Here is a 27,878-nt window from a genome sequence, read left to right as displayed (position 1 = left end):
GAATTAGGAAGCATAGGTTGGACTAGGAGACTACAGGGTCTGGGAATGTCCGAAATGTGGATTTTTTTTCAAGGAGCAGCTACTGCGAGTCCTTGATATGTATGTCCCTGTCAGGCAAGGAGGAAATGGTCGAGCTAGGGAACCGTGGTGCACTAAAAAAGTTGATTTGCTGGTTAAAAGGAAAAAGGAAGCTTATGTCAGGATGAGACTTGAGGGCTCAGGTAGTGCACTGGAAAGCTTTAGATTGGCTAGGAGGGAGTTAAAGAGTGAGTTAAGAAGGGCTAAAAGAGGACATGAGAAGACTTTGGCTGATAGGATTAAGGAGAATCCTAAGGCGTTCTATAGATATGTTAAGAACAGAAGATTGGTTAGGGCAAAATTAGGGCCAGTTAGAGACAGCAGTGGGAAGTTATGTGTGGAACCGGAAGAGATTGGAGGGGCATTGAACCAATATTTCTCTTCGGTATTCACGCAGGGAGACAAATGTAGCTGTGGAGAACACTGGGTTACAGGGTTGTAAGCTGGATAGTATTGCAGTTGATAAGGAGGATGTGCTAGATATTCTTGAGGATTTGAAAATAGATAAGTCCCCTGGGCCGGACGGGATTTACCCTAGGATTCTCTGGGAGGCAAGAGAGGCGATTGCAGAGCCACTGGCTCTGATCTTCAGGTCGTCGTTGGTCACAGGTATAGTGCCAGAAGATTGGAGGATAGCGAATGTTGTCCCATTGTTTAAGAAAGGGAACAGAGACTTCCCCGGGAATTATAGACCGGTGAGTCTGACTTCTGTTGTGGGCAAGGTTTTAGAAAAAATTATTAGGGATAGGATTTATAGTTATTTAGAGAGTAATGAATTGATTGGAGATAGTCAGCACGGTTTTGTGGAGGGTAGGTCGTGCCTTACTAACCTTATTGACTTTTTTGAGAAAGTGACCAAAGAGGTGGATGGGGGTAGGGCAGTTGACGTGGTATATATGGACTTTAGTAAGGCGTTTGATAAGGTTCACCATGGAAGGCTTCTGCAGAAATTGCAGATGTATGGGATTGAGGGTGATTTAGTTAATTGGATCAGGAATTGGCTAGCAGATAGGAGACAGAGGGTGATGGTTGATGGTAAGTATTCGTCATGGCATTCGGTTACAAGTGGTGTGCCTCAGGGATCTGTTTTGGGGCCACTGCTGTTTGTAATTTTTATTAATGATCTGGATGAGGGTATAGTTGGGTGGATTAGTAAATTTGCTGATGACACCAAAGTCGGAGGTGTGGTAGATAGTGAGGAGGGGTGTCATAGTTTACAGAGAGACTTGGACAAGTTGCAGAGCTGGGCCGAGAGGTGGCAGATAGAGTTGAATGCGGAAAAGTGAGAGGTAATTCACTTTGGCAGGAATAACAGATGTGTAGAGTATAGGGCTAACGGTAGGACTCTGAATAGTGTTGATGAGCAGAGGGATTTAGGTGTATGTGTACATAGATCCCTGAAAGTTGGGAATCAAGTAGATAAGGTTGTTAGGAAGGCACACAGTGTCTTGGCTTTTATTGGTAGGGGGATTGAGTTTAGGAGCCACAGCGTCATGTTGCAACTGTACAAAACTCTGGTGCGGCCGCACTTGGAGTATTGTGTGTAGTTCTAGTCCCCACATTATAGGAAGGATGTGGAGGCATTGGAGAGGGTGCAGAGGAGGTTTACCAGGATATTGCCTGGTATGGAGGGGAGATCCTATGAGGAGAGACTGAGGGATTTAAGGTTGTTTTCGTTAGAAAGAAGGCGGCTAAGAGGGGACCTTATTGAAACATATAAGATGATTAGAGGTTTAGATAGGGTGGACAGTGATAGCCTTTTTCCTCGGATGGAGAAAGCTAGCACGAGGGGGCATTGCTTTAAATTAAGGGGTGGTAGTTATAGGACGGATGTCAGAGGTAGGTTCTTTACCCAGAGGGTGGTGAGGGATTGGAATGCCCTGCCTGCTGCAGTTGTAAACACGCCTAGTTTGGGGGCGTTTAAGAGATCCGTGGATAGGTTTATGGATGGAAAGGGATTGGTTTAGGTTAGAGGGTCATTGCTTTTTAATTGGTCGGCACAACATCGTGGGCCGAAGGGCCTGTTCTGCGCTGTAATTTTCCATGTTCTATGATTCCAATTTCTTCTGGCATTACATCACATGGGAATAACAGATATACATTTCTGAAGATTTGACCCTCCCATCCAGTCAGTCACCCAAGTTGGATGGTCCAATTACATTAATACACTTTATTTACTTTGGCCAATAGCATTCTACCTTGCAGCAGAATTAGGGATTCATTGGTCACCAAACCCAGAAGTTCTTTCCCCTGTTGCCTACTAACCTTATCTATGCAAATCTGGTAGATTCAAGGGTCACCCCTAACACCTGCAGTCTTGAGAACCAGAAGGGAGTCATCTTCTCAGGTCTGTTTTCTGTCCCTTTATTAGTGGAGGCCGAATGCAGCTGAATCCTTCTATTCATTTCAATAACCTTGGTTGCCAGTAGCTGCTTGATATGCTCCTGATAATAGGGTATACACTCTATGCTTCATTGTTCCAAAAGAATGTGGTCTATCTCATTAAACTTATTTCCCGTTACGCTAAGGGGTAAGTTGCTTGTTGGCCAAAGCTCAGAAAATACAATAATACAGCTTAAATTTATAATACTTAATAAAAATGATTATATATGCTTATACAGACCATATCTTCATATGATATACAAGTGATGTACATTGTGATACTTTTGGTATATATAAGGCACACTATGTCCCTTTCTTTAAGCTAATCTACGTGTTTTAATAATCACAAAATCAGGGATTTCTGTATCTCCTGCTCATTTTTCTTGAAGATGGTAATACTTGGTGGAATACACTGGCATTACGCCAACTGGCCAGCCTTCTTGATTCAGAATGAACTATGCAACACAGCATCACAGCTAAATTTAATTCTATCCTCACACAAAGTTCATACATGCTGCTTTCTACCAGAAGTCACTCAGTGATCAAAAACAGTCTACGCTGGCTAGTTCTTCCCTTCCCTCACTTATTGATGCCCAAGTTAATTGTAACTCCCCAACTGAGATCAGCTAGCTCAATCCAGACCTGGCATCTAGGATTTTACTAATCCATGCAACTCAGTACTATAGCAGGCTGTGCATTTACCTGTCAAGTAATTTGAAGCATTCATTTTATAATGAGAGCTTGTGAGAAATTACAGATCTTAGGAGATTACAGGGATTGGGAACATCCGAAATGTGGAGTTTTTTCAAGGAGCAGCTACTGCGAGTCTGTGATAGGTATGTCCCTGTCAGGCAAGGTGGAATTGGTAAGGCTAGGGAACCGTGGTGCACCAAAAAAGTTGATTCGTTGGTTAAAAAGAAAAAGGAGGCTTATGTTCGGATGAGACGTGAGAACTTGGATAGTGCACTAGAGAGCTTTAGATTGGCTAGGAGGGAGTTGAAGAGCGAGCTAAGAAGGGCTAAAAGAGGACATGAGAAGACTTTGGCTGATAGGGTTAAGGAGAATCCTAAGGCGTTCTATAGGTATGTCAAGAACAGAAGGTTGGTTAGGGCAAGGTTAGGGCCAGTTATAGACGGCAGAGGGAAGTTATGTGTGGAACCGGAGGAGATTGGTGAAGCATTGAACCAATATTTCTCTTCGGTGTTCACGCAAGGGGACATGGATATAGCTGAGGAGGACACTGGGTTGCAGGGGAGTAGAATTGACAGTGTTACAGTTGATAAGGAGGATGTGCTGGATATTCTGGAGGGTCTGAAAATAGATAAGTCCCCTGGTCTGGATGGGATTTACCCCAGGATTCTCTGGGAGTCAAGAGAAGTGATTGCAGAGCCTCTGGCTCTGATCTTCAGGTCGTCGTTGGCCTCTGGTATAGTACCAGATGATTGGAGGTTAGCGAATGTTGTCCCATTGTTTAAGGAGGGGAACAGAGACTTCCCTGGGAATTATAGACCGGTGAGTCTCACTTCTGTTGTGGGCAAGGTTTTGGAAAAAATTATTAGGGATAGGATTTATAGTTATTTGGAGAGTAATGAGTTGATTGGAGATAGTCAGCATGGTTTTGTGGCGGGTAGGTCGTGCCTTACTAACCTTATTGAGTTTTTTGAGAAAGTGACCAAAGAGGTGGATGGGGGAAAGGCAGTTGACGTGGTGTATATGGATTTTAGTAAGGCGTTTGATAAGGTTCACCATGGTAGGCTTCTGCACAAAATGCAGATGTATGGGATTGGGGGTGATCTAGGGAACTGGATTAGGAATTGGCTAGCGGATAGGAGACAGAGGGTAGTGGTTGACGGTAAATATTCATCATGGACTTCGGTTACAAGTGGTGTGCCTCAGGGATCTGTGTTGGGGCCACTGCTGTTTGTGATTTTTATTAATGATCTGGATGAGGGTATAGTTGGGTGGATCAGTAAATTTGCTGATGACACCAAAGTCGGAGGTGTGGTAGATAGTGAGGAAGGGTGTCATAGTTTGCAGGAAGACTTAGACAGGTTGCGGAGCTGGGCCGAGAGGTGGCGGATGGAGTTTAATGCAGAGAAATGTGAGGTAATTCACTTTGGTAGGAACAACAGATGTGTTGAGTATAGGGCTAACGGGAGGACTTTGAATAGTGTGGAGGAGCAGAGGGATCTAGGTGTATGTGTACATAGATCCCTGAAAGTTGGGAATCAAGTAGATAAGGTTGTTAAGAAGGCATACAGTGTCTTGGCGTTTATTGGTAGGGGGATTGAATTTAGGAGTCATAGCGTTATGTTGCAACTGTACACAACTCTGGTGCGGCCGCACTTGGAGTATTGTGTGCAGTTCTGGTCCCCACATTACAGGAAGGATGTGGAGGCTTTGGAGAGGGTGCAGAGGAGGTTTACCAGGATGTTGCCTGGTATGGAGGGGAGATCCTATGAGGAGAGGCTGAGGGATTTGGGGTTGTTTTCGCTGGAAAGAAGGCGGCTAAGAGGGGATCTTATTGAAACATATAAGATGATTAGAGGTTTAGATAGGGTGGAGAGTGATAGCCTTTTTCCTCTGATGGAAAAATCTAGCACGAGGGGGCATGGCTTTAAACTAAGGGGGGGTAGTTATAGGACAGATGTCAGGGGTAGGTTCTTTACCCAGAGGGTGGTGAGGGATTGGAATGCCCTGCCTGCTGCAGTTGTAAATGCGCCTAGTCTGGGGGCGTTTAAGAGGTCTGTAGATAGGTTTATGGACGAAAAGGGATTGGTTTAGGTTAGTGGGTCATTGTTGTTTTTTTTTAAACTGGTCGGCGCAACATCGTGGGCCGAAGGGCCTGTTCTGCGCTGTAATGTTCTATGTTCTATGTTTAACATTTGGAGATAGTGAAATTGAAGGAACGTTAAAACTGTTAAGACTTTGCAACTCTTCCCACACCAGCAGGAAAGATTATTCAAAAAACAAGTAATGGTTAGCTGGTAGCGCTGATCTAAAACACACTGCAAGGATATTAAATCACATCTCAAGGCTGCAACTGTGATGCTTGACATCTCATTAATCATTAAGCTGATTCACCTACAAGCACAAATTCTTTTTGATGGCTTAACTTTCAATAAACATTAATAGTGACACTATGGTTATAAATGTTGAGCATGCTGAGAAAATTTAAATTGCTAGATAGATATTTCAATGATTCTTTTTTCATTCATCAACAAGAACCCAATTTTAACCCTTTTTTTCAGTACAACCAAATAAGAGCTCACCAGATATCCTTTGGTGAAATAAAGCAAACTTGAAGGATTGCAGGTTCTTCCAGAAATTTGAACTTATAATGTAGGCTGACATTTCAGTGCAATGCTAATGGAGTGCTGCAATGCCTGAGATGTTACTGTTTGAATGAGACACTTAACAAGAGTCCCATCTGCCCCCTCAGATGTCCTGGTAAATATTCCTCATCCAACAGCACATAAACAGATGATCTGGCCTCACTGCTATTTGTGGAACATTGTAGTGTACAAATGGGCTGCAGATATCCCCTGCATTACAAGATCAATTCTATTTAATTGCATGTAAAACACTTTCGAACATAACCCATTCTCAAGTTATAACAGGCAGCTTGGTTTTACACTATTAAGAGTAAATAATGTCAGATCTATAGATAAACTCTTAAGTGTACAAAAGTCAATGCTGCAGGGAAAATTTGCAACTAACTAAAAGAAGACACTTAATTTTTAGGAAAATAAGGCAGGCTTAAATTTAGTCAATAAATTTGGTCATCAACAGTTTGAGAACAAACAAAGCATGTTTGTTCTTTATGCCATGGGTGAAAAGCATGGCAGAAAGAACAACTATTTGGACACGATTCCAGAGATAATCAGAGCAAAACAAGAACTCTTTCAAGAGACAAGAAAATAAATTTTAACTTAAATTCTTACATTCAAATCCATCCACGGTCTTGCCCCTTTCTATCTCTAACTTCTACCAGCCCTACAACCTTCTGAGATGTTGGCAGTCCCTTTATTCTGGCCTTTTACACATACCCAATTTCTATCACCCCATATCATTGCTTCAGTTCCCTAGGCCTCAAAGTCTAGAACTTCCTTCTGAATTCTGTCTAACTCACTATCATTCTGTCCTCCTTCAAGACACTCCTTAAGCCCAGTTCTTTGGCTCTGCTTTTGGTCACCTGTCCTAACATTCCTTTATGTGATTTGATGTCAAATTTTGTTTGAAATTATTTCTGTGAAGCATCTTGGGACATTTTATTAAATTAACACTGCTATATAAATGCAAGTTGTGGTTACTTATACATTTAATGGCTCATTGGACTCTAGCATTGATCCAATAACTGAAAGGAGGCTCATGTTATACCAAGATTCAAAAAGGCAATGAAGTTAGAAATGGAAACTGATGGGTCTATGAGCTTGTTCAGTGATAGAGGTTGCACGAAGAAACAATCATAAAAGGACCAAAAATAAGGAAGTTAAAATAAACAAACAGAAAATACTGGAAAAATCTCTAAGTCTGACAGTATCTGTGGAGACAGAATAGAACCAACATTGAGTCTGGATGACACTTTGAAGTTAAAATACATCTTGGTCAAGTCCCAGATGAACGACAGTGGCCAATTTTGGGAACTACAAATGTTTTGAGAGCATGGGAGTAAAAAATTTTTGGAATAGTTACTATTGTTTCAATTACTCTGAAAGGAGGAAAATTGGAAGTCTGTTGCTTAGACCAGAGAGGGTTAAAATTTTAAAGGATTTTATTGAAGTAATTAAGAAGAAACGGTTTCCAGTGGCAGAAGGGTCCGTTTGACCAAAAGGGACATCTGGTTCAGAAACAAATGGAGAAATAATATTCACAACACACCAAGTTATAATGATCTGAAATGCACTACCTAAAAAGGGTGGGAAAAGAAGATTCAATCACAACTTTCAAAGGAAACTAGTAAAATGCTTGAAAGAAAACAAAATCAGAGCTTTGGGAAAAGAGTAGGGGAGAGGGACTATCCAGATAGTGCTTTCAAAGAGCTTACACGCGCATGATATGCTGAATGGCCTCCTTCTGTGTCTGAATCTAAAAGAGATCTTTTGGGATACTCTGCACCAAACTAACTAACTTGATGGAGATCAAATTATCAACCTATTTAAATTCCTCCAGGAGATTATTAGGTTCATGAATGAAGGTAGCTCAAAAATTGTGTATTTTAACTTGCAAAGCTTTTGACAAAGTGCCACATACTATATTATTACAGTTCAAGTTAGCTTCTTCGGAGATTGAAATACAGAATCTGGGTTAAAAGGAGAATTCACTGTGCTCTTAGTGGTTCTAGCGGTTCCGCACAGAGACTGGTTACAAATGGAATTTGACAATGATGACGACAATTTTACAGTTACTTCTCTTCATGAATTATATCAATGATTTGGGTGAAGATGTTAGAGGGTCTCTCGACAGATGTCATGAATATCTGGGTTAGTGTCAGAGCCCGCAAGAGGAAAAAAAGATATTTAATCTAGGTGCAGTGGAAAATGAGTCTATTTCAGGTAGATGACAGTTAATGTAGATAAACGTAACATGTATACAAAGTCTTTTCAAATGTAAAGAAATCAGCGTGTATGAGATCTGCAAATTGTGTCGACAGTTTATCACAAAAACAGAATTAGCATGGATAGCTAGAATTATCTAATATAAAATTAAAAGCACTAAAGTTTCCTTGTACAAGATCCTGTTTAGACCCCATGTGGAACACCATTCACATCTGGAGATAAAAAGGCTTATAAAAAGGTTCAGAACCACTAAATTGAACTTCTCTCTCATAACATGATGATTTGTGCTGTGGTGGTCATCTTTGTGTTAAGTATCACCCAGTGTAGCTCACTCCAGTGTAGTCCCACTCTAGCATGGCAGTCCTTGCTGCATGGAAGACATTAGGCTGGGAAGGCACACAATTTGCTAGCTCCTGTTTTCTCTGGGTCCTTTTCTCAGCATGTTGAGCTTTTATTTTGGCTCACCTCTTCCAATGCTCTTCCATACAGCCTGACTCCAGAGTTATGAATGTCAATGACTGTCTTCCAGTTGTCAGTGTCAATGTCTGCCATCTTCATAACTCACATGCAGGTGTCCTGATAACAGAGGTATGGTTGCTCAGGAGGTAGTGATCCAATGCCAACTGCCCATACAGATGATCTTGGGACTAGGGCTGTCATTCATCTGGTGATCATCAGTGCAGGTGTTGCTGGCTTAGCAATGGAATTAATATGCTCCAGGACCTCCACAGTGACCTGGATAGAGCAGGGACAGGAATGGTTGTTGCAGGTTCCGGGGTTCAGATGTTTCAGTCAGAGCAGAGGAGATGGTAGAAGAGGGAGAGGTGTGGCATTGTTAGTTAAGGACTGTATTACGGTGGCAGAAAGGATGTTTGATGTGGACCTGTCTATTGAGGTAGTATGGGCTGAGATTAGAAACAAGAAAGGAGAGGTCACCCTGCTGGGAGTTTTTTTCATAGGTCTCCAAAAAGTTCCAGAGATGTAGAGGAAAGGATTGCAAAGATGATCCTGGATAGGTGAGAAAGTAACAGGGTAATTGTTATGGAGGACTTTAACTTCACAAATATCGATTGGAAAAGCTATAGTTCAAGCATGTTAGAAGGGTCAGTTTTTGTCCTGTGTGTGCAGGAAGGTTTCATGACAGTATGTAGATAGGCCAACAAGAGGTGGAACTACATTGGATGAGATACTGGGTAATGAACCAGACCAGGTGTTAGACTTGGAGGTAGGTGAGCACTTTGGTGATAGTGACCACAATTCAGTTACGTTTACCTTAGTGATGGAAAGGGATATGTATATACCAAAGGCTGAGGCTATCAGGTGAGATTTAGGATATGTAGGTTGGAGTAGGAAACTACAGGGGCTGGGAACAACTGAAATGTGGAGCTTATTCAAGGAGCAGCTACTGCAAGTCCTTGATAAATATGTACCTGTCAGGCAGGGAGGAAGTGGTCACGCGAGGGAACCGTGGTGTACTAAAGAAATTGAATCTCTGGTGAAGAGGAAGGAGGCTCATGTAAAGATGAGACATAAAGGCTCAGTTAGGGCACTGGAGAGTTACAAATTAGCCAGGAAGGAGTTAAACAAAGTGCTAAGAAGAACTAGAAGAGGACATGGGAAGACTTTGGCGGATAGGATCAAGAAGAACCCTAAAGCTTTCTATAGGTATGTCAAGAATAAAAGTTTGGTTAGGGCAAGATTAGGGCCAGTCAGAGAGGGTAGTGGGAAGTTGTGCGTGGAGCTTGAAGAGATAGGAGAGGCACTAAATGAATATTTTTCATCAGTATTCACGCAGGAAAAAGTCCATGTAGTCAAGGAGAATACTGAGATACAGGCTTTTAGACAAGACGGGATTGAGGTACATAAGGAGGACGTGTTAGCAATTCTTGAGAGTATGAAAATAGATAAGTTCCCTGGGCCGCATGGGATTTACCCTAGGATTCTCTGGGAGGCTAGGGAGGAGATTGCAGAGCCTTTGGCTTTGATCTTCATGTTGTCATTGGCTACAGGTATAGTGCCGGAAGACTGGAGGATAGAAAAATTTTGTCCCTTGTTCAAGAAGGGGAATAGAGACCATCCTGGGAATTATAGACCAGTGAGCCTTACTTCTGTTGTGGGCAAAGTTTTGGAAAGAATTATAAGGGCTAGGATTTATAATCATCTAGAGAGAAATAAATTGATTAGGGATAGTCAACACAGTTTTGTGAAGGGTAAGTCATGCCTCACAAACCTTAGAGTTTTTTTGAAAAGGTGACCAAAGAGGTAGATACGGGTAAGGCTGTTGACGTGGTGTATATGGATTTTAGCAAAGCGTTTGAGAAGGTTCCCCATGGTAGGCTACTGCACAAAATGCAGATGCATGGGACTGAGGGTGATTTAGCAGTTTGGATCAGGAACTGGCTAGCTGACAGAAGACAGAGGGTGGTGGTTGATGGGAAATATTCAACCTGGAGTTCAATTACAAGTGGTGTACCTCAGGGATCTGTTTTGGCACCACTGCTGTTCGTCATTTTTATAAATGACCAAGATGAGGGTGTAGAAGGATGGGTTAATAAATTTGCTGATGACACCGAAGTCGGAAGACTGGTAGACAGTGAGGATGGATGTTACAGTTTGCAGAGGGACAAAGATAAGCTGCAGAGCTGGGCTGAGAGGTGGCAAATGGAGTTTAATGCAGAAGAGTGTGAGGTGATTCACTTTGGTAAGAGTAACAGGAGTACAGAATATAGGGCTAATGGAAGGACTCTTGGTAGTATCGACGAGCAGAGAGATCTCGGTGTATGTGTGCATAGATCCCTGGAAGTTGGCACCCAGGTTGATAAGGTGGTTATGGCGGCCTACAGTGTGTTGGCTTTTATTGGTAGAGGGATTGAATTTCGGAGCCGTGAGGTCATGTTGCAACTGTACAAAACTCTGGTGCGGCCGCACTTGGAGTATTGCGTAGAGTTCTGGTCGCCGCATTATAAGAAGGACGTGGAGGCATTGGAAAGGGCGCAGAGGAGGTTGACCAGGATGTTGCCTGGTACGGTGGGAAGGTCTTATGAGGAAAGGCTGAGGGACTTGAGGTTATTTTCGTTAGAAAGAAGGTTAAGAGGTGACCTAATTGAGGCATACAAGATGATCAGAGGGTTAGATAGGGTGGATAGTGAGAGCCTTTTTCCTCGGATGGTGATGGCTAACACGAGGGGACATAGCTTTAAATTAGGGAGTGGTAATTATAGGATGGATGTCAGAGGTAGGTTCTTTACTCAGAGGGTAGTAAGGGTGTGGAATGCCCTGCCTGCAGCAGTTGTGGATTCGCCAACTTTAAGGACGTTCAAATGGTCAGTGGATAGGCATATAGATAACATTGGAATAGTTTAGGTTAGAGGGTCATTAGATTGGTTCCACTGGTCAGGGCAACATCGAGGGCCGAAGGGCCTGTACAGCGCTATAATGTTCTATGTTTTATGGTGCTGCTAAGAGATGCCAAGGACATATCCAGGAAAGGTGGTGAAGGTGGGAAATGTTCAGCCTTTTCTTCTGTCAGGCTTATGCTATCCAAGTCCCACTACTATAGTGGAGGGTGAGGATATGGGCTTGGTAAACTCAGTTTGGTGTTCTCAACCAGGTTACTGTTGTTCCACGCTCTTACTCAGCTTGGACATAACGGCAGCAGCTTTTGCTGCTAAAGGAAACCAGGGAGCAAATAGCAATGCTCTGAAGATTTAAGTATTTAAGATGATGAAGTTTCAAAATCTGATCGGAAAATCTAGAAGGCCAATTTCATTTTTTGAGAATAATTTAAACCTCAAGTCAAAAGAGCACAGAAATAAACAGAATATGAATTCCCAATTGATTCACGGAAATTATTGTTTTTGCACTTACAAATATGTAATACAGTTCCATAAACATACATAAACCAGGCTATGACTATCTCCAAAATCTAATCCCCCATGATGTTAGATAGTATTACGATTACTGAAATGCCACTATTACCACCCAGGGAAAGTAGTCAGGAGTGATATTGAACATATGATGCCCTGCAGCAACTCGCCAACGTTCTTTTGACAGCACTTCCCAAAATCGCAAATTTGCATGATGAAAAAATTAAGTAGGAGCAAGGGTGGCATACACAAGAGAACACTGCCACCTTTAAACTTTCCTCCAAGTCACACCCTGGAACTATTGAGCCATTTCTTCACTGTCACTTATTCAAAATCCTGAAACTCCTTCCCCAACAGTACTGTGGGTAGACTTACAGCACATTAATTGCAGTGGTTTAAAAAAATGGTTCATCATCATCTTTTAAAGGGCAATTAGGGATGGGCAGTAAATTCTGTCTTTGCCATCAACTCCAGATCCCATGAATGAATAACAAAAATCAGTGAAATTAAAAAATTCTCCTGTCTTCAATAAAATTTCCCACAGTCCCCTTCCCTGCAAATTAAGCGTAATTGTTTTGAACTCAATTCACGCACTGCAAGTGACTAGGTCTTTATTATACCTTCATAATCACAACGACCTGTAGGAAACACGCCAGTAGCTGACAGATAGACCAGGAGGACACTATTTCCAGGCAGCTCCTGAAAATGAAAATATAAATATTTATATTTGAAATTGTATGTATTATTGTTTATAAAACACTATCCGACAAGATCATTAACTTTGTTGCTCTTCATTTTTAAATACCAAGCACAAATAAAGAAAAATAATAGACTGATATATGCAACTGCTGTTCTGATATACTTTAAACCATTTCAGTGGTTTTAAGTCACTGCATTTTGGACAAAAATACTTATTTCTGCTAAATGTTTTTTAGGTTATTTAGAGTTGATTTTGATCAGTCTTAACTCTGGTATTCCAGCACGTGCTCCAGTGTCCATATGTCCTTTTTTAAACTGTACACCAGAACAATTCACAGAACTCCAAGTGTGGCCTAATTAATGTTTTACACAAGGTGATTAAAATTTCTGCTTTTCAGTTCCATCCCGCTAGAAATAAACCAGAGCGCTTTGTTTGCTTTTTTCAAATGACCTCATGAACTTGTGTCACTACTTTTTTATATGTTTATCTATAACCATAGGAGCTTCTGCTCCTCTCCCATTTCTATCTTACATTTATGTTGTATCCATTTTGATTTCTTTGCTATGTTTTGTCCACCATGTTAGGATCCCTTGTAAATACTAAGTAATTACTTAATAATTCTGTCATTTCTTTGTCATTATTTCTAAGTGAATTGTGGGTAAACTTAGTGATCCTATCTCTATCCTGATTTTATTTTGTTGTGTCCAAAGAATACTATATATTTTTATAATTCTTGATAGTTTTGTGGTTTGTCTTTGCCTTCTTTCCTAATCTTTTCTTATTCCCTTTCAACAAAATTTCATGTTCGTGTACATTTTTCTTGGATTTCAATTTTGCTCTTATTTCTTTATTCACCTATGGTGTGTCATTACAGGCTAGTGTTTGGTTTTTAGTTGGATGTGTTTCTCTTAGGCTCTACTGATCACCATTTAAAATGTTTCAAACTATTCTCTGATTTCTATGTTTGTCAGTAAATGTTTCCAATTAATTTTCCTTAGTTCTATTCTTATCCCCTTAATTAGTTATTTTTCAATTTATTACTTCATTCTTTGTTTCATGTCCTTTTAATATTTCTGCTCATCCTTACCCCAATTATCACATTGCTTAAATGTTCCTTTAAACTTACATCTCTGATCTACTTGGTTCATTTCCCAATACTAGATTCAGCAGAGTTGGCACTCTTATTATGCTTTTCATATACTGGATGAGAAAGAAGTTCTGTACACATCGTAAAAACTCCATTCCCTATACCCCCTTTGCTACTTATCAACAGTTTATTAGAAGCAGATAGAACAATAATCATGGGAGATTATGTCCTCTACTCACGTCTCTTAGATTAACAACAACATTGGTAGAAGTGTGGGATCCAGCTGATGTTACTCTCCCAACGAAGAAACATTTTTAAAAAAATGTTAAGTCATTGGTGACACACAATTTATCAAAACGTTCTTGAAAAGTTACCCAACTTTAATTGTTTTAACATTTCAGTTAATAATTGAGATTTGATCGTGTATTTTAGTTAATGATGTAAAAAAAATTGTAATTTGAAAAGGGGATATCATTTACAGATGAATAAAATTTTCATCACTCGACATTCTTCTCCATTACCAGAGGGTACAAAATAAATCCCTGAAAACTTCAGTTAGTAACAATTCAAATTTCTTAAACTTAAACTGTTGGGAATAATTGCAATAGTTGAAAGATAGCTTCTTAACAAACTAGAGCTCTTCAAAGATTTCACATTCATTTTAAAATCACAATGGCACATTTCAGTTAGCAACTTAGCATTCATTAAATGTATTTGATATTTGGGGTTTTCTTACAAGCATTTGACAGCTTTCAGCACTAATACTATGTATACACACAGTTCTAGATTAAAACTTTACATTGGCAAACATAAGAGTTAGGAGTAATGTAGGGAATATGGCTCTAGGGTCTGCTATTCATAAGGGCATAATCAAACTTTAACATCTCCACTTCCCCACCCACCCCCATTATCCCTAGATTTGACCCATCCCCATATCCCTAGATTTGATCAGCATCCAAAAATCTGTGAATCTCAGCCTTGAAAATATTCAATAAAAGGTAGTGGTAGAATGTTCCCAAGATTCAAATCTTCTGAGAGAAGAAATTTTTCTTCATTTTAGTCCTAAACGGCCAACCCCTTATCCTGAAACTATGACCCCCTAATTCTAGACTCTCCACCCAGAGGGAATAGCCTCTCAGCATCTACTCCATCAAGCTGTTAAGAATTTTGTGTGTTATAATAAAATCATCTCGAATTATTCTAACCTGCAGAGAACATAGACCCATCCTTCTTAATCATTGCTTAGAGGACAGCCCTCTCTATTCCCAGGAACTGATTGATGGAATCTTTGTTGCATCTTCTCTCAAGTATATTCTTCTTGGGTAAGGAGACCAAAATTTTACACAATACTCCACATGTAGTCTCACCAAAATCCTATAACACTTCAGCAAGAATTCCTTACTATTGTTCTCCAAATCCCTCACAATAATCACTAATATGCCATTTGCCTCCCTAATTACTTGCTGCACCTGCACGTTAACTTTCTGTTATTCATGTTTAAGTGCCCCCAAATTGCTCTGCATCCCAACATTTACTAGTCTCTCAACTTCCCATTCTGACAGAATGAAGAATTTCACAGTTCTTCATATCATACCATTTCCCTTATCACTGACCTGATGCTTATATCTTTGCAATCTGCTCACAATTTATTTTGTAATTTAGCTTTTTAACATCCAGTCCCCTCATTCAGACCACTGATATAGATTATAACCAGCTAAGGGACTCTATGTTACATTTATTATTGTATCCTTCCACCCGAAAATGACCCATTTATTCCTACTCTGCTTTCTCTCTGTTAACCAGTTCTTAATTTATGCTAATACAATACCTCCAATCCCACAAGCCCTAACCTTACATAACTGACAGAAGGCTATGTCCCTTATTTTTTAAATTTTCAACTGACAAACTTGTGCAATTTGAACAGAGAGCAAACTGCTTAAAAATGCAAGGCCGTTTTCTAGGGTGACTTTGAGAAACAAACAAAGCACCCTCAGGGGACTATGATAAGAGAGACATTTCCTATAGTCTAGGCACCCATCGAAACTTGCAACCACCTCTGGAGGAGACATTAAAAAGGCAAAGTACTGCATATTGAGACAATGGCTGCCAGAGAGAGACACCCAAAACCTCTTGGAAATACAAAATGGCTTAAGTATTTTCAGAAGACAAGCCTGCCAGCTACCAGAGAGAGATTGGAAATGGCACAGGCTGTTTCAAGAAAGTCTTCAGCAGAGGAAACAGGCTGAAGTCTGCTCTCTCTCTCTCCCTCTTTTAGAATAGGTCTGACACCCGGGAAGCCAACACTACCAGAAACTGAATAATTTCGACATCTTTTACATTTGATCGCACACAAGAAACTAAGTAATCTACATTGAATCACAGAATCCCTACAGTGCAGGAGACCACCATTTGGCTCACTGAGTCTGCACCGATAACAATCCCACCCAGGCCCTATCCCCAGAACCCCACATACTTACCCTGCTATTCCTCTAATTTATGCATGCAGGGACACCAAGGGGTAACTTAGCATGACTAATCAGCCTAATGCGCACATCTTTATGGGAGGAAACCGGAGCACCCAGATAAAACCCACGCAGACACAAGGAGAATGTGCCAACTCCACGCAGATTGTGACCCAGATGGGGAATCGAACCCAGGTCCCTAGAGCTGTGAAGCAGCAGTGCTAATCACTGTTCCACCATGTGGCCCATTGGCTGTGGTGTTTAAAATCTACGCATCAAGGGCAATCAAAGCATATATTCTTTTAGCTTTTTTAAAAATTAGACTCTAATTCCCTTTATTTATGATAGCTGTGTGTGCGCTTGTGCAAATGCATATGTGCACGCATGCAGAGTAGCGTCCGGAGGCACGTGTGTTCCTAAGAAGAGTTTAAAAGGTGTCTGCAGAGGTACTAGGTGCATTGGTTTTAGTTGCCCAGATTGTGTGCGCGCGCATGTTCTTGTTAGTGGGCCTGAATGACTGTACGAGGCCCAATAATTGGCATAGCGTTTTTGTTAATAAATTTGCTCTTTGACTCAAAAGAAACCTTGTTTGATTGGTTCATAGCTTAAATAGTTAAATACATTCTGATCTGAAACAGGCATATCCTTGTGGAAAAGAAACTTAAACTTTTGTCGTGACCAACTAAGGAGGTTATATAGAGGGAAGCCAGTTTACCCCTTCTCACCTGGTCATTATAGTAAAAACCTCGTGTGGCAGCAGACCAAATGCCTTCTAAAAACCCAGACACCAAATCCACCTGTTCTCTTTTTCCCATTGCAATTACACCCTCAAAAACCAATAGATTCTTCAAATATAGTTTCCCTTTCATCAAAATGTGTTGTCCCTACTTCACTGTGACTTAACAAGCACTCATTTGTCACACCCATGATAAAATGGCTCTACGACTAATACAAGGTAGCTGGTCCTTAGTTCCTTCATATTTCTTTCCCTCTTTTTTAGAGCAGTAGAGTTACAGTTTGTACCTTCTAAGCCACAGGCACTAGTCTAGAATTTGTGGAATTCCAGGTGGTTAAAACCAATGAATCCATTACCTCTGCAGCCACTTCTTAAACCCTTGTTTGTCAGCCATTGGGTCTAAAAGATTTGTCAGCTTTTTGCTGCATTAAATTTTGCCAGTACTTTTGCTTTGCTAATATTAATTCTTTAGGTCTTCATTCATACTAGATGCTGGGTTCCCAGTACGTTATTTATGTCTTCCACTGAGAAGACAGACAAAATACTTGTCTTTGCCTTTTCCTCAGTCACCATTATCATTTCTTCTGTCTGCCTCTAAAAGGACCAATGTTTACTTTCACTAATACTTCCTGTCTGTTTTTATGTCTTTTGTTAGCTTATTCTTACATCCTATCCCACTTAATCAATATCTTGGTCATTCGTCACTGATTTTTAAACCGCCACCTGTCAGGTTTACTACTTTTTTAGCAACATTATAAGCTTCTTCTTTTAATCTTAGTATCCCAATTAGTCATTGATCAATTCGTCAATGGAATTTTTATTCTAAAGGAATATGTATTATTTAAGAATTGTAGCTTATTTCTTGAAATATTTACCAGTAGTTATCTATGGTTGTATCTTTTAATCTAATTCCCCATCTCTACCTCAGCCAACTCTCCCCTCATTACACCAATTATGAAGTTATTTCCTAGTTTGTATTTCACCAACTCATTGTGAAATTCAATCATTATGATCACTTTTTCCCCACAGAACATTTTGCTATAAAATTACCGACTTACGCTGTCTCATTGCTCACTGCTAGATCTAAACTAGTCTCCTATTAGTTTCTTGGCATATCGTTCTAAAAAATGGTTTTGAATGCACTGTGACCCTCCTCTTCAACTACTGATCAACTTTGGAAAGTTAGCATACCTTGAAAGATGCAGAAAGAAACGTGTATAGTTGACTGAATGTTGGTTTGTATAGCAAATATTTGTGAGGATTTTCTCGTTTTGATGGTTTTTCTGTAGACTCCTGGAAAGAATAAAAGACAAATAATACAAACCATATATCTACATTTTACCAAGTTACTTGCCCCCTTTTGCATCGCTGGAGTTTCCACAATAAGTTATAAACCATTCCTGATTCAGGACAATCTGCCCTCATATGCTGTTCAAAATAATCTTAATGAAGAACCACTTCCAATTAGTAAAACTTAAAAATATTTAGCCAACCAATAAAGTGTATAATGCCATATCACTGCTCAAGTGACTCTCAGATATAACTCACTGAGATGTAGCATCAGCAAAATTTTTAGATTTACTGAAGAAGCCTCAACAAACAAAACTGAACCAGTGCACCATTAGATTTGATGCAGGCATACTGAAACAATTTCTTGTAAATGTTTTTAACCTTCATTTCCGTCAACATGAGACTTTTAAACAATTTTCTCCTTCTTCAATTCTCCCTTATGCACACTTCCACAGCCATAAATTTCACAGGAACAAAATCTATTTCAGTGAAGTACCAACCTTTGATGGTATGTGCTTTTCACTGTGGAAGACAGCGCAACCAATCTCAATCTTGTCATGGTCTGGCACTCATGATTTGGGAATTACTTTCTCCTTTCTATTCCAGGAAAGCTGCAGACAATTGTAACCCGCAACAAATACTGAATCAAGGAATAGGGATCAAAACTTAGGACCCCCGAGTCTCTGACTCATAGATGGTTATTACTTCTGAATCTCCAGGGAAACCTGTAAAGTTTGTCAATGCAGTTGGCCAGAAGCATGGAAATTCACAAATGATAGACATTTTTCTGCTGGGCAACTGCTTTGAATAAATATTTGTGATTGAAATGGGCAAGGCTGAAACTAGAGCATAATCTACCCCATCCACAAATATTCATCATGTTGGTCAACAGGGATTAACCAGTTTTGATGGAGAAATCCAGTGTCCTTTTACACTTCTAACTTCTTTCAGATTGACTGGCCTGTGGATCCCCATTATTGCAAAGAAAAGAAAAACAGCAAATGGCATAAGCAGATTTTCTGATCAAATGTATCAGCAAGAACAATTTTCTAGCTGGCAAGTGTTAATTAATAGGAAATTCTGACAGTACATCTTCAAATAGATGATGATCTGTCTGAACATTTCTTGGAGAAAGACCCAATCATCTTCTCCTCACAATCCTTGCTGACAAAATAACAAAACAAAAATCCCAATCACTAATATGTCGACTAATTCAAAAGAAATAAAAATTATGACTGATCTCTTCAACAAAGATTCATCCATTTTGCAGCTGAGATCAGCTGTGTGATGATAGTGTTTCTTTAAGAAATGTATTTTACTTATGTTTCTAAGCATGATTTTATTGTTGCCATTATGTTTGCAGCCAGTGTCCTCTAATTGTTACTGACGCAATAATGGACATTAAGTTTATTTTTAACGTGGCCTAATGCAGTGCTCTGGTGTTTTATGAACCTTTTGGAATTGTTGGGTGGCACTTGATTGACAGGTCTGGTGCTGCCTGGGGACAGTTTTTTCTCCCCCCACAGAAAAGTCCAAGGTTTTAGTTTTGATTTAGTTGCTAACTGGAAGCTGGTGGAGGCAGTGTCTCTATCTCTCTCTCTCTCACCAGAAGCATGCTAAAAGTTCCAGGACTGAGAAGCCTCAGAGTTTTAATCCAACATTCAAAGAACCAATTTGTAGAAGATGTTAAAAAGCTGCAAAATCCAGCCACACATGAGCATATTTGCACTTTCTGGGCCAAATCTATTAAGAGGTGCATGTTTATTGAGTGTTGTTTGACTTGGAACATCATAGCGAGCTGTTAAGATTTATACTAGATCATTTGTTTTGCTAATCTTTTGAACTATATGTTAATTGTGTTCTTAAATAAACTTTGTTTGATAAAAGCTTCCTAGTGGGTCACTTGAATCATACCTGGAAATGAAACACCTTATGCTCACCCATGCCAAATTCAAAAGGTAAAAATTTAGGGTCTTGTCTGTCTTCATGAAACATTTTGGAGTTTCTGGCCCGGGTCATAACATCTGCCACAATGTGTATGGTATACAAAATTGCAATTGAAACTCTTAAAACAATTCAAATAAAGCAAAAAGAAAATTGAGGGTGCCACAGATCTTAGACGAAAATATAAAATACTGGGAACAAAGCAGGTCAGTCAATATCTGTGATGAGAAACAAACAAGTTAAAGTTTTGTGTACACCAAACGTTTTTTCTGTTTTGAACAGCTGCACCAAACATGTTAACTTATCAGATCCCTGCACAATTCCCAACTGGTCTGCTGTGTTTCCAGCACTTTCAGTTTGGTTTCCCCAGTGAGGTCATACTGTTCTTTTTTCATGAACCCAACATAACTTGGCTTCTTTCCAGAAGTGCCATAGCATCATAGTTACATTTAAATAGATAGACCTATTTAGATCATTTCCTCAGATTGGTACCTTAGCACTGCCTTAAAAGGAACAGGCCAAGTGGCAGCAAAATGCATTGGAACGTGTAAGCAAAACCATGCAAAATCAAATGATACTATCGATGTTCTGCATCAAGTTGACAATATAGAATTCCAAAAGAAAACACAAGTTGTTGTGACACTATCCTGGGAAAATATATTTCATCTGGTTCTAATTTATTGTATTACACAAAATTAGAATTTGCTTCCATGTTCAACAAATGGATAAGTACACCGGTCGTAACTCACCTGTGATCCTGTCTTGTTTAATTGTGAAGCCAAATTAATGGGTTCCCGTTCCAACGCCTGAAGCATTCTGAACATGTCAATAGTTAACTCACTGAACTTAACCTAAAATTTAATAAAGAGAGTAATGTTAATCATGTAAATCAACAAAATAACAAAAACTGGCACTGCCACATTACTGGTATCATTTTTAAAGATATGGAAAATCTCTCAACTTTTCAGCAAGAATATGTATTCAATTTTTACTTGGCCCAAAAACAGGAAATGTCACATCTGTGTTCATACTTTTTCTGGAAGAGAATGAAGTAGATGTGACAATGCCCAAACCACAACATATTTGCTACCACAGAGATTCCTGCCCAAGATCACCTGAAGTAGAGGAAAACCATGAGGAAAGGAGCTGAACATCTTATGTTTCATCACTGTGAGCAAGCTGAAGTCATGCATTGACAGCAAAAGGGCCACGTGGAAATCCAAACACCCCACGTAACCATCCCTCCAACCACCTGACAGCCCGTGACAGATAATGCACGGACTCCTCAGTTATCTGAGGACTCGTTTTTAGTGTGGGAGAAAGTTACCCTCAATCTGAGGGATTGCTTACAATCACGTTTGATTTGTTCTCAAATAACTATAACCCACTTGAAAGGGGTTTGTGCTTCAAAGCCCATTAAGATACAAATTCCAGTTGGTTGAAAATTTGTTTCTCGGTCTGTGCTAGATGTTTATCTCATATCTCAATTAGTGTTCTTGCATATTCACACACATATTTATTTTCTCTGCTGGGTACACCCCATTTAGGTCCAAATGCTACTTTTAGTTTCAAGCTTTTTCATGCATTTGAAACAGTATGGGAGAGGAAATTGCAGGTGGTGGTATTCCCATGTGTCTGCTGCCCTTATCTTTCTTGGCGGTGATGGTAGTCTTGGATTTGGAAGGCGCTAGTGAAGAAGGTTTGGTGAGTTTTGTTGTAGTGCATATAGTATACATTGCTGCCATTACGCATCGATGGTGGAGGGAGTGAATGTTTAAGTTGATGGATAGGGTGTCGAATAAGTAGACTGTTTAGTCCTGGATGAGTGTTGAGCTTTTTCAGATGTTGCTACAGCCATACTCACCTGATTTGTGTCTTACAGATGGTCAACAGGTTTTGGGAATCAGGTTACTTGCCTCAGATTTCCCATGCTGTTCTTGTAGTCACAATATTCATATGGCTAGTCCAGTTCAGTCTCCAGTCAATGCTAACTCCTAAGATGATGACACTAGGGATTCAGCAATTGAAAAGCCATGAAATATCAAGGAGAGACAGTTAGGTTCTCTCTTGTTGTAGATGGTCACTATCTGACATGTGTGGCTAGAACATTTACCACTTATCAGCCCAAGCATGAATGTTGTCCAGGTCTTGCTGCATATTGGCATGGACTGCTTTAATATCTGAGTTCTGAATGATGCTGAATATTGTGCAATCACCAGCAAACATCCCCATTCCTGACTTTGCAATGCAAGTAAAGTCATTGATCAAGTAGCTGAAGGTGGTTGGGCCTAGTACACGACCATGGGGAACTCCTGCAGCAATTTCTGGTGAGGTGGTGATGTAATGGTGAAATTTGAATCCAATAAAAATTTGCAATTAAAACGGCGCTTGGGTTCAAGAGACCGCGGTGAGGATTATAAAGGGAGGGTATGATCTTTTGGGGTGGGAGGGAGGTGTCTCCACTGGGGCCAAGGTGCTCAAAAGTGATGTCCCTCCCAGCACTTGACCCAACACAAGGCTTTCCAGATGACACACAATCTCTACAATGCAGAAGGAGACCATTCGGTCCATCGAGTCTGCACAGACCACAATCCTACCTCAGTCCTATTCCCGTAACCCCACATATTTACCCCACTAATCCCCTGACACTAGGGTCAATTAACCTAACCCACACATCTTTAAACCATGGAAGGAAACCTATGTAGACATGGGGGGGAACGTGCAAACTCCACAGTGACCTGATGCCAGAATGGAACCACTGTGCCACCATGCACACAGGGATTCCCCCCTCGACTATGTGCAAAATACCAGCGGCGGTGGGATGATGCCCTTATGTGGCCGTTAATTGAACACTTATGACCCTGGGTAGGACCAAAAGCTGACAGACAATCTGACATCTCTCCTGGCCCTTTAAAATTTCAAGCAAGTCAGGGCTGGGCAGGTATGCATTGGGAAGGCCACTCAATTTTACATGCACCCTCCCCTTTCAAACCATGCTGGCAGGAGAGAAAGTGTAAAATCCAGTCCAAGGTTGCAATTTGAGTCCGTAGCTTTTGATAAAATGAACCTCAAGTTCGAGTCTAATACTTAAAGGTACGCCACCAGGATATTTTGTAATGGTAAAAACTAAAAAAAAAAGGAAAGATAATACATTTGTTGTAGCAGTAGAGAGATAGAAAAGGACACACCTGACTGCTGCAGTTTCCAATGATTAATGCATCAGCTAATGCCAGCTGGCCAGCCACCATTCCTTGTTCCAGTGGAGGGACCACCCCCTCTGCCAGGCGATTTGACGTGACCACAATGCTGTTGTCATCATTTAACACAATCGCAGGATCCGCCTAGAAATAATAGATCAAATAACATTTGAACCTGGTTGAGGTACCACAAACACTAAACTAGAGACAACCTACCCCTGCATTCCAGATGTTGGTGAACCACATTTGGAATATTGTGTTCAGTTCTGGTCACCTCATTATAAGGAGGATGTGGAAGCACTGGAGAGAGTGCAGAGGAGGAGATTTACCAGGGTGCTGCCTGGTTTGGAGGGTAGGTCTTATGAGGAAAGGTTTGGAGGGTAGGTCTTATGAGGGAGCTGGGGCTTTTTTCTTTGGAGTGGAGGAGGATGAGAGGCGACTTAGAGGTTTATAAGATGATGAGAGGGATTGATAGTGGACATGCAGAAATTATTTTCTTGGGTGGATGTAGCTGTTACTCGGGGGTATAACTATAAAGGTTCACGGTGGGAGACACAGGAGGGATGTCTGAGGTAGATTCTTCATTCAGAGTGGTTGGGGTGTGGAATAGACTGCCTGCTGTGATAGTGGAGTCAGACACTTTAGAACATAAGAACATAAGAAATAGGAGCAGGAGTAGGCCATCTAGCCCTTCGAGCCTGCCCCGCCATTCAACAAGATCATGGCTGATCTGAAGTGGATCAGTTCCACTTTCCTGCTTTCTCCCCATAACCCTTAATTCCCTTGTCTATCAGAAACCTATGTACCCGTGACTTAAATATATTCAGCGAGGTAGCTTCCACCACTTCAATGGGCAGAGAATTCCAGAGACTCACCGCCCTTTGAGTGAAGAAGTTCCTCCTCAACTCCGATCTAAACTGCCCCCCCCCCTCCTTATTTTGAGGCCGTGCCCTCTAGTTCTGCTGAGCTTTCTAAGCGGGAAGAATCTTCCTATCTACCTCTACCCTATCTATCCCCTTCATTATCTTATAAGTCTCTATAAGATTCCCCCTCAGCCTTCTAAACTCCAATGAGTACAGACCCAGTCTATTCAATCTCTCCTCACAGGCTAATCCCTTCATCTCTGGTATCAGCCTAGTGAACCTTCTCTGCACTGCCTTCAAGGCTAATATATCCTTTTGCAAATGTGGCGACCAAAACTGCACACAGTACTCCAGTTGTGGCCTCACCAGTGCCCTGTACAGTTGCAGCAAGACCTCCTTGCTTTTATATTCTATCCCCCTCGCTATAAAGGCCAACGTTCCATTCGCCTTCTTGATCACCTGCTGCACCTGCAGACTGGGTTTTTGCAATTCGTGCACAAGGACCCCCAGGTCCCTCTGCACCGTAACATGCTGCAGCTTTTTGCCCTTTAAATAATAATCCCTCCTACTATTATTTCTACCAAAGTGGATAACCTCACACTTGCTAACATTATACTCCATCTGCCAGGTCCTCGCCCACTCGCTCAGCCTATCCAAATCTCTCTGCAGACTTTCCGCGCCTTCCACGCAACTTGCTTTTCCACTCATCTTCGTGTCATCAGCAAATTTCGTCACCCTACACTCAGCCCCTTCCTCCAGATCATCTATGTAAATGGTAAACAGTTGAGGCCCCAGCACCGATCCCTGCGGCACTCCACTAGTCACCAACTGCCAACCAGAATAGCACGCATTGATTCCAACTCTCTGCTTCCTATTAAACAATCAATCCTCTATCCACGCTAACACCTTACCCCCAACTTCATGCACCCTAACCTTTTGCAGCAACCTTTTGTGAGGCACCTTATCAAACGCCTTTTGGAAATCTAAAAACACCACATCCACCGGTTCCCCTCTGTCTACCGCACTAGTCACATCCTCATTGAAATCCAATAAATTTGTTAAACACGACTTCCCCTTCACAAATCCGTGCTGTGTCTCCTTGATCAAACCGTTCTTTTCTAGGTGCCTTGCTATTTCTTCTTTGATGACGGATTCTAGCATTTTTCCAACTACGGATATTAAACTAACCAGCCTATAATTCCCTGCCTTTTGTCTGCTACCTTTTTTAAACAGCAGCGTAACATTAAACTTTAGGAACTTTCAAGCGGTTATTGGATAGGCACATGGAGCACTCCAGAATTATAGGGAGGAGATAGCTTGATCTTGGGATTGGACATAGCTCGGCCCAACATTGAGGGCCGCAGGGCCTGTACTGTGCTGTAATGTTCTATGTTTCTATGTATTCCCTCAATTTAGACGAGTTAGCATTAGTCTTTGGACCAAAACTATCTCCCTTCAAAGTTTAACCTTTATAAACCACTTCTCAATTAACAAAATACAAGTTCAATAACTGTTTTAGAATAAACTTAAATAATTCATTTTAAGTACTTGATCAAAACATAAACCAACAAAGTAGCCACCAGTAGAGACATAAAGGTTTATAGCATGGAAACTGGCCCTTCGGCCCAAATTGTCCATGCCACCAGTTTTTACCATTTAGTCCCAATTGCTTGCATTTGGCCAATATCCCTCTTTAACAGTTACGCATGTAACTATCTAAATGTTTTTTAAAAGACAAAATTGTACCTGCCTCTACCACCACCTCTGGCAGCTCACTCCAGACGCTCACCACCCTCTGAAAAAAATGCCCCTATGGACCCTTCTCACTTTAAACCTATGCCGTCTAATTTTAGACTCCTCTACCTTTGGGAAAAGATGTTGACTTATCTACTTTATTCATGCCCCTCATTATATTATAGGCCTCTAAGATCAGCCCTTAGCCTCCTACATGCCAAGAAAAAAGTCCCAGTCTATCCAGGCTCTCCTTCTAACTCAAAACCATCAAGTCCCAGTAGCATCCTAGTAAATCTTTTCTGCAACTCTTTCTAGTTTAATAATATCCTTTCTGTAATAAGGTGATCAGAATTGCACACAGTATTCCAAGTGTGGTCTTACCAATGTTTTGTACAACTTCAACAAGATGTCCCAACTCCTGTATTCAGTGTTCTGACCAGTGAAACCAAGCATGCTGAATGACTTCTTCATCAACCTGTCCACCTGTGATTCCACTTCCAAGGAACTATGATCCTGTACCCCTAGATCTCTTTGTTCTATAACTCTCCCCAACACCCTAGCATTAACTGAGTAACTCTTGCCCTAGTTTGATCGACCAAAATGCATCACTTTGCATTTATCCAAATTAAACTCTATTTGCCATTTATCAGCTCACTGGCCCAACTGATCCAAGATCCCATTGAAATAGGAACATAAGAAATAGGAGCAGGAATAGGCCATCTCGCCCTTCGGGCCTGCCCCGCCATTCAATAAGATCATGGCTGATCTAAAGTGGATCAGTTCCGCTTTCTCCCCATAACCCTTAATTCCCTTGTCTATCAAAAACCTATCTACCCGTGACTTAAATATATTTAGCGAGGTAGCCTCCACCACTTCAACGGGCAGAGAATTCCAGAGATTCACCACCCTTTGAGTGAAGAAGTTCCTCCTCAACTCTGTTCTAAACTGACCGCCCCCCACCCCCATCTTGAGGCTGTGCCCTCTAGTCCTGCTATCTTTTCTAAGCGGGAAGAATCTCTCTACCTCCACCCTATCCATCCCTTTCATTACCTTATACATCTCTATAAGATCCCCCCTCATCCTTCTAAACTCCAACGAGTACACACCCAGTCTATTTAGTCTCTCTTCATAGTCCAACCCCTCATCTCTCGCGTCAGCCTAGTGAACCTCCTCTGCACTCCTTCCAAGGCCAAAATATCCTTGCACAAGTGCGGCAACCAAAACTGCACACAGTACTCCAGCTGTGGCCTCACCAGTACCCTGTACAGTTGCAGCAAGACCTCCCTGCTTTTATATTCTATCCCCCTCGCTATAAAGGCCAGATAATCTGAAATCCTAGATAATACCCTTCACTGTCCACTATCAATCTTGGTGTCATCTGCAAACTTACTAACCATGTCTCTTAAATTCTTAACCAAATTATTAATATAAATGACAAATAACAGTGGACCCAGCACCAATCCAAGAGGCACACCACTGGTCACAGGCCTCCAATTTGAAAAACGACCCTCTACAACCACCCTCTATCTTGTGTCATCAGGTCAATTTTGTATCCAGTTGGCTACCTCACTCTGGATCCCATGAGATTTAACCTTATGCAACTTACCATGTGATACCTTGTCAAAGCCTTGCTAAAGTCCAAGTAGACAACATCGACTGCACTACCCTCATCGACCTCCTTGGTTACCCCTTCAAAAAACTTAATTAAAATCATGAGGCATGATTTTCTACTCAAAGTCATACAGACTGTCCCGAATCAGTCCTTGCCTCTCTAAATGCTTATAAATCCCGTCTCTCAGAATACCTCCTAACAACTTACCTACTACAGACATTATGCTCACCGGCCTGTAGTTCTAAGGTTTTTCCCTGCAGCCCTTCGTAAACAAAAGCACAATATTTGTCACCCTCTAAACTTCACGCAACTCACCTGTGGTTGTCGATAATTCAAATATCTCTGCAAGGGCACCCACAATTTCCTCCC

General features: G+C 41.0%; 1 protein-coding gene across 3 annotated transcripts in view; it reads right to left on the bottom strand.

The window, feature by feature from the left end:
* Window positions 1-27,878, bottom strand: part of scai (suppressor of cancer cell invasion) — a 180,752-nt gene that overhangs the window by 42,926 nt on the left and 109,948 nt on the right. For all 3 annotated transcript variants that reach the window (XM_080212011.1, XM_080212013.1, XM_080212012.1), the window contains exons 8-11: window positions 23,292-23,444; window positions 20,853-20,954; window positions 18,061-18,162; window positions 12,505-12,583 (exon numbers count right to left, since the gene is read on the bottom strand). In XM_080212011.1, the coding sequence (XP_080068137.1) occupies window positions 12,505-12,583; window positions 18,061-18,162; window positions 20,853-20,954; window positions 23,292-23,444 (436 nt within the window). The remainder of the gene's footprint in view (window positions 1-12,504; window positions 12,584-18,060; window positions 18,163-20,852; window positions 20,955-23,291; window positions 23,445-27,878) is intronic.

The sequence above is a fragment of the Carcharhinus amblyrhynchos genome, chromosome 25 (genome assembly GCF_965287045.1).
Source record: "Carcharhinus amblyrhynchos chromosome 25, sCarAmb.v2.hapA, whole genome shotgun sequence".
Classification (NCBI taxonomy): Eukaryota; Metazoa; Chordata; class Chondrichthyes; order Carcharhiniformes; family Carcharhinidae; genus Carcharhinus; species Carcharhinus amblyrhynchos.
The sequence above is the reverse complement of the archived record's forward strand: the minus strand, read 5'-3'. Positions and strand labels throughout refer to the sequence as shown.